Here is a 12043-nt window from a genome sequence, read left to right as displayed (position 1 = left end):
TCACTTTGTGAAAAATAAATAAATAAAGTAATGAATGCATCATTTTGCACAGAAGGAGTCGCATCGTAGATCTTCAATAAAGAAACTTCTCGTATTATTCAACTTACATTCTTATAATCAGATATAATTATGATTAAAACTGAATTGGGTATGCTTATAAAGTAGCATGAATGCATATATTTGAGTGAATATGCGGTAAATAATTTTTTTTTTTAATTCCCAAAAAAAAAAAAGTCTTCTGTTTAGTTTCATAAAGATAAAGGCCAGAAGATTTTTTTTAATTGTTTGAGTTTTTTTGGCACCAGAGGAAAATGATGGGGAGAGACACTATTGGCAGAGTCATCTAAGTTATTCTCTTAATTTTAGTCCCTTTTGCTTTTTTAACAAATAGTTGTGCTTTTTTTTTCTCTTTCAGCTCCAAATTTTTAACCGGATCTTTTTTAACTTTTTGGTAACGTAATCGTTTAGCTTTACACTTTTTTCCCAGTCTATCTCTCCCGTTTTGCTTCTTTTTAATGCTTGTCATGATATATGAGTTTAAATGACCAACTTGTACAAAAAAAAAAAAAAAAAAAAAATTGAGCGTTATAATCGTAAGATGAATATGTGTCTTCAGTGGCGCAAAAAATGCCAGAGGAGTGACGCCAAAGAAGTGACAAAATCACACATAAACTATAAAAACAGGTGACCCCATTGTTACGTAAAAATAAGTATTTTTATGTATATATTTTTTTTCCAAAGTGTTTTGATACAATTAATATGTTTTGATCTTTATTTAGGTATATGATCATTGTAAAATACATTATGCCAGGTTATTTAAAAAAGAACCTCGAACGTGCTTGCATAAAACGTACAATTGAGGCATTGAGAAGCAAAGGGATGCAAGTGGCAAAATTAAAAATTTGTAGATAACCAGTAGACGTGGTAGGTGAACCTCTCCTCTGTCTTGGGGCAAGAGATGGAACTAGTAACCCTGGTAGTTGCTGCTGTACAGCACGATTTAGAAAAAAATTTCAATGAAAGCCTACCTAGGATCTGATCATCAAACGCGTTTTACTCGAAACTTAAACTAGTCCACTTGCATCCCTTTGCTTCTTACTACCCCAAATAAAGTAGTAAACCGAAGCTTATGTATTGTAAAGTAGCAATGCTCTATCTCCAACGCATGGGTTGCATCTGGTCCGTAGAGCTGATCTCAACTCTATCATCTGGCCTGCTAGGTCTATGTTCCTGTCGGGAAAAAGTTTTCCTTGCATTTATCCATTTTGCGCGTTCATCGCTTTCTTAAGCAAGCTTCTGGTTCAGGAGAGGGTCTTTCATCGGGAAGGGCATCAAAGTGCAATTTTTCGAACACAGGTAGGAATTCGGAGCAAGAGCCTTTGACCCCTCCCCCCTCGAATATGTGCTTGCTTTTAGTGACTATTTGCACGTGTTCACTAGCGCAACCAGAAAAACCTTTCAGTATGGGTTTTTTGATCAAAAACACCTTCTGAAGGGATTTTTTTGATCGAAAATACCATCTGAGGTTTTTTTTTTAAATCAAAAATACCTTCTGGAAGTTTTTTTTTTTTTTGACCAAAAATACCTTTTGAAGGGGACTTTTTGATCAAAATCACCTTCTGAAGGAATTTTTTTGATCGAAAATACCATCTGAGGTTTTTTTTTAAATCAGAAATACCTTCTGGAAGCTTTTTTCTTTTTTTTGGTCAAATATGCCTTTTGAAGGGGTTTTTTTGATCAAAAATACCTTCTGGAGAGGGTTTTCTTTTGATCAAAACAATACATTAATTACTGTACTAGAATACGCATTTACATTAAAAGCAATACCTCTGGGGGGTGTTTTAACCCCCCCCCCCTTCGCTGCGCCGCTGCACTAATTAATTCATCAAAGTAAAAAAAATCAGGTGGGGTCCCATTCCAGCAGATCAAGCGCGCACTACAGAATGTTTCCTATTTCTTTCTCCGCTTTCGAAGAACGTACCAAATTGATAAAAGCGGAACAAAAGTCGATCTTCCCCGAGCATCGTCTGCCCGGGCCGGCACCATTACTATTTATTTATCTCTCCGCGTGCGCGTCTTCTGCGGTCCCGCCCTTCTCTCAAGGGAACGGTAAATTGCTCTCTCAATTTGTAACCGCAAACAGAGTATCAAAAGAGAGCCTCCGAAATGGCGGTGACCCCACCGTTGATCCCAGGCGAAGCACTCGGAACCTGTTTCTTCGGCGAAGGCGGGGATCGCCTCTCTCTCTGGCATCGGGAATCCGAAGATGTGAGGTTGAATTTTATGGGTATTTTCGGTAAAGAATAATAGGAAAACGAGCTGATGCATCACATGACTTCCTTTTGCTCCAATCAAATGTCATTTCCCCATTACTGGCGATTTTAATGTGATTCAATAGTTTACCCTCTAAATATCACCAACAGTGGCCAAATTAAAACCAGATTTAAAAAAAAAAAAAAAAAATTGAATTTTGACATCTTGAATTCAAATTATGTTTCTCGCAATCACGAGTGTGTGTATGTAGGCGTGTGTGTTTGTGTGTGGGGGTATGTGTTTGTGTGTACGGGTTATGTGTATGTGTGTGTAGGCATGTGTGTTTGGGTCTGTGGGGAAGGAGTATGTGCATGTGTGTAGGCATATGTGTTTGTGTCTGTGTGCAGGCATGAATGTGTGGGTAGCTGTGTGTATGTGTGTGTGCATGTTTTTGTGGGTGTCTGTATGTATGCGTGTGTGTATGTGTGTATGCGTTTGTGTAGGTGTATGTGTGTAGTTGTGTATGTATGCGCGTGTGTGTAGGACATGGATGCAACCTGGAGACGGCTTTCGCTAGAGGAGCAGCATCGTGAGGCGGCCGTTCGACGGTGATGGTGCGGAAGGTGGCGGTGGGAAAAATCAAAGGAACGTCAAAAAACATTCATGTGAGAACAATAAGCAATCGTGATTGCTCAAACAATCGCCAAATTTGTCATGAAGTTGGCGACAAAACTTGGCGACCAAAAGACTGGCGATATACCGCCAAGTGTCCTCCAAATTATAACACCACTTGTGTTTACATCGAAATTAACAATGATTTCCCCCCAAAAAAGGGGCAAAAGCCTTCTTTAGAAATACCCGAATCAACCGTTAGACGTTTCTCCGTTTAGACTGGTTGATAATTAGTTGCAATGCAATTGCGACATTTTAAGCCATGATTTTTTTCAAATTATTATTTTTTTAATAATGTCTTTCAAGAGATCTTAAAAGACAGAGATCTTTCAAGCGCTTTTGAGAATTCGTTTACGAAAGCTTTTATGAGGGACAAACTCTTTTCCCTCCTCGGTGACCCTCCAACAACAGTAACGTTTAAGATTAGTTACTGCATCAGCAACATTGTTATTTTAATACTATATATCTTACCCTCAACATTTTTAGAAATACAGTAAACCCTCATTTTAGGCGGGGGTTATGGTCCACGGAAATGCCGCGCAAAACGAAACCGCATAAATTGAGACCTAATAGTGGTATTAAAATAGGGGGTTGGATCCGTAGATAAAAAAAAATTCATTCTAGAGATGACTTATTGTATAATAAGTTTAACGTGTCCTTATATCGACTTTTATGCACAACATGCATAAAGAAAGCATAAATTAATTTCGTGTTCTGTAGTCTTTTGGCAGTCATTAAGAATTTTTTTTTTGCAGTTTTTTTTTTTTTTTTAGTATTAACGCATTCATGATCACTTGCGTCATATTCATGATGGAATCTTCCTTCACTAACAAATCAGAAAGATCATTTGTATTGTCTAGGAATGGCTCAAAATTTTCAATGTGATCGTTTTTGGTCGTGCGTCACCGACGTCGGAATCCTCGTTGGTTTTGGCCTCCTTTGTCACTCCTAAAAGACCTTCTTCTAGTGAGTTCTCAACTGTGTGAGTTTAATAACTTTACATGCGGAAAGAGTTCTGGAACCAATCGCATTAAATGTCTCCAGTGGCCCAAGCTCGATTATTAGCACATCAAAATGCAGATGATTACGTGTAATCTGCAATTTTTAGAAGTTTGGATTTTGAAAGAGGGGAAAATTTAATCTGTTTGCATAGCCGCATCCGTGTAAAAACGAAACTCATCCGCGTAAAATAAAATAAAGGTGTCAAATCTTGAACCGCGTAAAATAAACTCGCGTAAAACGAGGGTCTGCTGTATCTCCACATAAATTTTTCGAGAACAGCAGGTTTCGATTCTAGTCCTCTTTGCTTTGAATACTTTTGAATTGAGAGTCGATTGCTCTCCAGAAAGAAAGCTAAGTGAAAGCTGTGAAAACCTTCATCGTCTGCCACGAGTAGAGAGAGGGTAAAGGGAAAGGGAACATGAGGCGGGAGGGGTGGTGAAAGATGATACGATTGCTCAGAGGGCCTCTTTCAGGGTTCGTTCTTTCTCAAAGCACCGAGGATTGAGGTAAGACAGATTGCTGGTGCACAGTGTTATTTGTGTGAAAAACGAAAGATTCGTAGCTGATTAAACATTTGTATTGCATCAAAGTTCTAATTTGGATGATCGAAGAGTGACAGATGAATGTAAAGCCAAACGTTAAGCACGATGCAATACTTTCAAAATTGGAGAGGAGTTCAGATTTTTTTTGAGCAATCACGATTGCTTATTGTTCTCATTTGACTGTTTTGAATCCCAATCATTTTATTTTCCCGCCAGCACCCTGTGCCAGCACCACCGTCGCGTCGACCGGCCTCACGATGCTGCTCCTCTTGCGAAAACCGCCTTCAGGTTGCGTCCATATCCTACACACACAGGCATACACACACACGCCTACACACTCAAGCCTGCTCACTGACACAAACACACACACACACACACTTATGCCTGCACACAAACACAAACTCAACTACATACGCACACACGAGTACACACACAGCACTGCATACACAACACGCACACACATGCCTACATACACACACACGCACCCACACACATGTGCTTACACAAACACACGCGCATTCATACACACACACACACACTCATGATTGCGAAAAACATAATTTGAATTCAAGATGCCAAAAATTCAAATTAATATATATATGTATATATATTTTAAATTTCTTTTAGTAAACACATGGAAGGAAAACATTAAACATTCGTTATGCTTCTGACTTGTTCCAATTGCGGGGAAGATTGGCAATTTTGAACTTGGAAAAAGGTTGGGGATTCCAACTCTTGACAAAATGATTCACCTACACCAGTAGTTGTCTGCATCCCCTTTATGGTTGCAGAGGTACACTAATTCTCTTATAAATAATAGCCGATGATAGTAACCCGCGTGTTTCAACAATGAAGCTCGCGCCACGGCATGATAATTTGATAATATGATTTGGTAATGCTTGACATGCAGGGAAAGGATTCATTGTGACAAGGTTGAATGAAGAAACGTAAAAATGGTCAATAATGAACGCTACCTACCTTAGTTCAGGTTTAATCCACTGGAGTTAGGGTTAATCCCCTGGAGTTAGGTTTAAAACTTAAAACTACCAAAATATCACCAAACAGGCAATGGCTGCGTTCAAATGTAGAAGCAAATTTTCACCCGTCATACCATGACGGGCGACTTTCTAGTATCAAATAACCACTTATCATCATAATATCATTCATGTTTATCGTTTAAAAATTGTTCAGTTCATTAACAGATATTCTTAAGATATAGTGGGTTGAAGTTGAAAAATACTAAGAAATATTAATTGTAATCTAGAAATTTGGAAACAAATTACAAATAACCAGAAAAATATCTATAAGAAGAAAGAGGAAGAAAACATCAGTGTATTTCATCCGACATAGGGACTACTCGAATTCACGGTAACCCAAAAATTGTTACAAGTTGTAGCAGTTCATAACATAAAGTTTACTAGCTGCGTCGCCCGGCTTTGCACGGTCCACCTCGGAAATAAAAGGAATGTCAAGTGACGCGAGTTCAACACTCAGGCTTGAACCAAAAAAAAAAAGTCAGTGAAATTTTGCGGTAGATTGCGGAAAACCCCCAAAAAGTAAATATTTTAAATCCCCTGATTACAGGAAAGCCTCAAAACAAAACAAGAATTTTACCTGTTCATATTCGAGAAAAAAAATGGCAACAGATCTTTTATCTCAATGATTTTCTTCACGCTATACATTTTAATAAAATCATTGTTGCGGAAAGTGGAGATGAAGCACTGAAAAATAATTTGAATGGAGGAAAGTCTTCGAAAATGAGGAATTTGATTTTGAAACCCAAGCTTCATAATTAATAGTTTTTAATTGATAACTCCGCTAATTATTATCGGAGGATTATGTTAAATAGCCAAACATGAAGACGGGAAGATGACGAATCCATCGATACCTGGTTCGATGGTCAGTTCACTGTCATTCAGGAGAAGAAGCTTGTACATATATAGGTACATAGGTACGCTCAGGTTTTAATTATATAAGAGATTGTTAAAAAAGTCCTAATCGACGTATTGTTTCGGAGTGTTGAATCTTATAATGATTATTTTGAGCAGATGAGTGGAAATACAATGCTAACATATGTGTATTTTCAGATTGCCGGCCTTGCTCTGAAGAACAGCTTCTTCGACAATACTGTTCAAGTGACTTTGGTGAGTAATGATTCTAAGAGCTCTTGATTTTTCTAATAAATGCTGGCTAAGCTTTTGTGTGGAAAGATAAACAAAGAATTGGGATGCTTCTCTATCGCGTATTGTCATGTTATTCGTATCTCGCTTTCACCCATGGAACATAATTGCAAGAAGGGAAGGGTGAAAAACATTCTTGCACGGGTTCCAAACTGTACAGGGTGTTTCGTTTTAACCTGCAAGACCTTTATTTTTGCAACTGTTGTATACTGTAGAGAAACTTAAGTTCTATGCTCCTTCTCGCCTATTATTCCAATAGAGAGCGCTGCAAGCGCTTATTGAATTAAGTAAGTAGATTATGGAAAAATTTAGTGGCAACACAGAGAGTTTTTGAGAGATAGAATAGAATTCGAAACACGAGCGCAAGCTCCGTGGAAGCGAGTAGTTCGCTGTTTAGAATAAATGATTTGGCTTTAATCATCAATGTAAATATGTACATAGTCTTCAATAAAGATGTTAAGTTTTCTTCGAGTCGTGATAATCTGAATCTACCACTGAACCACCGGATTGACATAGAATTTCACTTTTTTCCCACATGGTGCATCGGCCAATCCAATTGCAAAAATAATCAAAATCAGATTCAGAGTTAAGATATTGAAAGTTTGAAGTGAAAATAAAAATAAATCAAAAAACACAAAATGTAACTTTTTATACGGGCCCCAGGTCCCCTAACTAATGATTAGAGAAATAATCTCCATTGAAAACTATGACTGACACAAAAAACTTGAAATTTGCGTTATCAAAACTCAAAGAGATATTCTTGTTCAAAGTTTTATGGGACCCTACAGAAGATGAGATTGGAACTTAAGCGCTCTTTCAGAAGAATGACGGGTCGTCAAAGTAAGAAAAACAAGGTATTTATGTTGTTCAATTGCTATTCAAAAATAAATGCAAATGTTATGCCGTGATACGTAAAAACACACGACAAAACCTTGAACAGTTTGAGAAACCACACTCTATAACACAGATACCTTTTTAAACACTTCTTAACCGCTTTCTCCACCCCCCCCCCCCCAAAAGGTGTTATTGACGGCGAGTGAAAAGTGGTCTTAGTCACAAAACGCCGAGTTTCATATCTTGATGAATATTGGTAGTACTAATTTCAAACTTTTTTTTTTTTTTGTTGGAATTATTTTTCAATGGAGATTATTTCCCGAAGTATAAGTTAGGAGACCTGGGGCCAGTATAAAAAGTTAAATTTTGTATTTTTTGACTTATTTTAATTTTTACTACAAATTTTCTATTTCTTAACCCTGCATCTAGTTTTGAACATTTTTGCAATTAGAAGTATACATCTAGGAATAACGGTTGGAAAATAAAGGTCTTGCAGGTTAAAACGGAACACCCTGTATAACTCTGCTCACAATCAAATTTTAAAGTTTCGTAGCATGTCCTAATCCCAGGATCGACAGGAAAAACACTTACAAGACTAATCAATACAAAGAATATTTTATTATATAAACTTTGTTCTTGTTATATAGTTCTTTTAAGTTTGATACGGAATATGATGATGAGATGTAAAATTATTTAACACTTTAGTTTTTAGTCAAAGGAAAATACTTTTTCTTTTTTTTTTCTTATTACGTTATATCACAATTGTTGGCCAACTATTCAAGAACAAAATAGTAATAATAATAAAAAAAGAAACATAATAAATAAGTTAATTTATTTATAATAATATAATAATAATTAGCAATAAATTTACAAACTGATTGCAGCAAAATATGAATTATAAATCTTTACAGTATTTTTAACACTGATGATAACCCTACACCAATATTTATATTGCAGAGAGGACATGAGAACTGTTCAAATGTGCCCCTATATGTTGTGTTCACAAGTGCTCCGTCACCTACCTTAGAATGAATTTTCAAAAATAAGGGATTCTTAATGTAACTAAAAAATTTAGACACTATCATAAATTTACTTGAATGTTCGCACAATGGTTTGCATTAACCTAGTTCATCTTATTAGTTAGTCTTCTTCTTTACTAATAATAAAGCTGAAAGTCTCTCTGTCCGGAGGATGTCTGGATGTCTGTAGGATGTTTGTAGGATGTCTGTGACGCGCATAGCGCCTAAACCGTTCGGCCGATTTTCATGAAATATGGCACAAAGTTAGTATGCAGCATGGGGGTGTGCACCTCGAAGCGATTTTTCGAAAATTCGATGTGGTTCTTTTTCTATTCCAATTTTAAGAACAAAAATATCATAACATGGACGAGTAAATTACGAAATTATCATAACGTGGAACCGTAACATGGGCACAAGCCAATTGGCGAGATACGAAATTATCATAGCGTGGAACCGTAACATGGGTACAAGCCAACTGGCGAGAAAATGCACCATACATTATTTGTAAATATACAGGCGAACTAAAAGACCTTTTGATTTTTCTATTACTGGCAAAGCCGTGCGGGTACCACTAGTTACTAATAAAGCTCAAAGTCTGTCTGTAGGATGTCTGTGACGCGCATAGCGCCTAGACCATTTGGCCGATTTTCATGAAATTTGGCACAAAGTTAGTTTGTAGCCTGGAGGTGTGCACCTCGAAGCGATTTTTCGAAAATTCGATTTTGTTCTTTTTCTATTCCAATTTTAAACCAGCTAAAACAAAGAAGTTGCCACTACTGAAACATAAACAGGTTCATTGCTTTAAAAGTTCGGCCAAGAGGGAGGACTGGTACTGCCATTACTTGAGAATTTTTCAAGAATTTTTGCTTGACATTATCCTAGTAAAACATGCTATGTTCAAATGTGCTCCGTGCTCACATGTGCTCCCCTTTCCCCTAATGCACTGTGCACTGCATGCATTAGTAAATCTCAAATAATGCTTTTGAAATGTTAATTACAAAAACTTTATCGTTCAATAATAGCGAAAAACATTTGTGATAAACTACAAAAAGTTACAATACGTGTATCGAATTTGGACAATGATTGGTAGTTTTTTTTTCTTCGATCTTTAGAGCTGTTTATTTTTTTGACCGGCATCAGCTATGTGATTAGGAACATAGTTAAAATATTGATAGATAAGTACCGCTGCAAACTAAAAATACTTTACCATGTCCTTTTGCCTCACTATTTCACTGTCCCTCACTTTCCCTACCTAACTTGTTTCACTTGTGCTTCTTTGTCAAAACCATTTAATCATGCTATTTCATTCCATTCCAGTGATCCAAGGTGAAGTTGCCAGTTTATTTCACAACAAACCTCTGCAGACCACGGAACTGACCGTCAGGGTTTCTCACGTCCACAGAACCAACGAACAGGGGAAATTCTCCAGTTCCTCGGACTTTTCCACCAACGAACAGGGGGAATTATCCAGTTCCTCGGACTTTTCCACCAACGAACAGGGGAAATTCTCCAGTTCCTCGGACTTTTCCACCAACGAACAGGGGAAATTCTCCAGTTCCTCGGACTTTTCCACCAACGAACAGGGGAAATTCTCCAGTTCCTCAGACTTTTCCACCAACGAACAGGGGAAATTCTCCAGTTCCTCGGACTTTTCCTCCGGCCTTACAGGGAGTTCCCAAAATATAGTCCTGCACAGGCCCTTGCATTGCGGCACAAAGGCAGGAAATGGGGAGTACTTGTTTTTCGGTGATTGGGTACTGGGGTACCCGAACTTGTACTGTGTTCCGAGACTCGTCGAATGGAAGAAAGTCAGAAGGAAAGCATTGAGAACGGGTGTGAGTGAATGCCTGCTGTAGCTGTGATAGATGTCGCTAAGATGTCCATGCGAGAAACTCTCATCGAAAGCTCTCGAATGAACTTCTCCACTCACCGTATTTTCTGACTGTCCAACTGTGTGCTTCCATGATAGTAATTGCAGTAGAGTGCCGATTATCCGAACTTCAATTAACCGAACTGTTTCATCTGCCGAATTTGTTATCTGTCACTGTTTTTTGTTTCCTCAAGTGACTTTGAAACTGTGTCCTCCCCCCTCCCTTCCTCGATCAGTGTGTTGGAAGCACTAACAAAAAAGTATGGGCTTCAAATGAAATGAACTCTGTTCACGTGACATCACTGCGGGCATATGTGTTCTGGACAAATAAGTAGCAGACAGACGGAGTTCCAATTCTTTGCTTCCCATCAGCACGCGTGTTTTTGCGGTTTTTTCTGTTTACAAAATGTTTTGAAGTGAAAGTTTCTCTCTTGGAAATGTTTGAAGGAAAAACGATGATCGGCACGATAATCGGTCTCTGCTGTACTTTGTGATACTTGAGACACATGTACAATTGTAGTACATGTTTATATAAGCCAAAACGTCGTTTATCGTTAAAAAAAAAAAAAAAAAAAACTGAATGTATTATAAAAAAGCTGTGTTTCCTATTTTGTTGAAATTAATACTCATGCCTCATTAAGTTTCATAAAAATATTCTTGTATGCTTGAATAGTTAAATAATTGTTAAATAGTTGTCCTTGAAATAAAGATTAAATCCGTGAAATATCAAAGAAATTATATGTTTCGCTTAACGCATAATAAAGTTATATTTGTAAAAAAATAAAAAATACGAGTAATAATTATATATATATAAAAAAAAACTGTCTATGATGTAATCATTGTAATGGTGATACAAATGATGTGAAATGATGATAAATGACGCAAATAATGTTCATTATTTATGATAATGTTCATCTAGAAAGTTGCAATGATCTCATATAAAAATAGCGATCTACTTTTGTAAGTAATTACCAAACAAAAAAAAGAGAGAAAAAAAGAAAAAGGAGGGAGGAAGCTTTGTAAAAAGCATATGCAATGATATTTTTAAAAAATAAATCTTGTTGATTTATTGATGTGAACCGAAATGGTCACAAACGTTAATGATCTCAGATGCAAGCGATACTTTTTGCTGTAAAAAGAAGCGTAATAAATGTGCATACAAAAAAATAACTAGTGTGTTTTTCTTTGTAACCATGAAGCATAATTTTAATACTTTTAATTAGTGCTTGCGATGAAGATTCTTTTTCAGGTACTGTTACTGTCGTCTGTAAATGTATCGTCTGTTGTGCTTCACAAACATCTTATTTTAGCATACCGAAAAAGCATTACAGAACGAATAGAATAAAATTTTGTACACCCATTGTCAGGGGTGCCGGGATGAACATAGGGTACCTTTCATTGAGGAAAAATTTTTCCATGATTTTTATTCCAATTTGAAAGAAAATCATAAATCTGAGAGTATCTCTTCGGAAAAAAGTTTACATTTGTTCGATTTTTGCAGCATGTTAAAGCCCTTAAAATGCCGCATAATGTGAGCTTTGCCAGAAGTTCGAGTGTTAGTTAAAACACCCTTAATTCTTCATTTTAAGTTGATTTTATATTCTACTAGTGGTACCCGCAGGGCTTTGCCCATAATAGAAAAATTAAAAGGTCTTTTGGTTCGGCTGTACA

At 36.9% G+C, this 12043-nt stretch overlaps 1 protein-coding gene across 1 annotated transcript in view; it reads left to right on the top strand.

Annotated features, from left to right (window-relative positions):
- LOC129227536 (meteorin-like protein) overlaps nt 1–11516 on the top strand; it is a 47157-nt gene extending 35641 nt beyond the window's left edge. The window contains exons 3-5 of the mRNA XM_054862113.1: nt 6515–6613; nt 9820–9922; nt 10118–11516. Coding sequence (XP_054718088.1) covers nt 6515–6613; nt 9820–9922; nt 10118–10358 — 443 coding nt within the window. The 3' untranslated portion in view covers nt 10359–11516. The remainder of the gene's footprint in view (nt 1–6514; nt 6614–9819; nt 9923–10117) is intronic.
- The last annotated feature ends 527 nt before the right edge of the window (nt 11517–12043 follow it).

This window comes from Uloborus diversus, chromosome 1 (assembly GCF_026930045.1).
Source record: "Uloborus diversus isolate 005 chromosome 1, Udiv.v.3.1, whole genome shotgun sequence".
In the NCBI taxonomy this organism is placed as follows: domain Eukaryota; kingdom Metazoa; phylum Arthropoda; class Arachnida; order Araneae; family Uloboridae; genus Uloborus; species Uloborus diversus.
The sequence above is the reverse complement of the archived record's forward strand: the minus strand, read 5'-3'. Positions and strand labels throughout refer to the sequence as shown.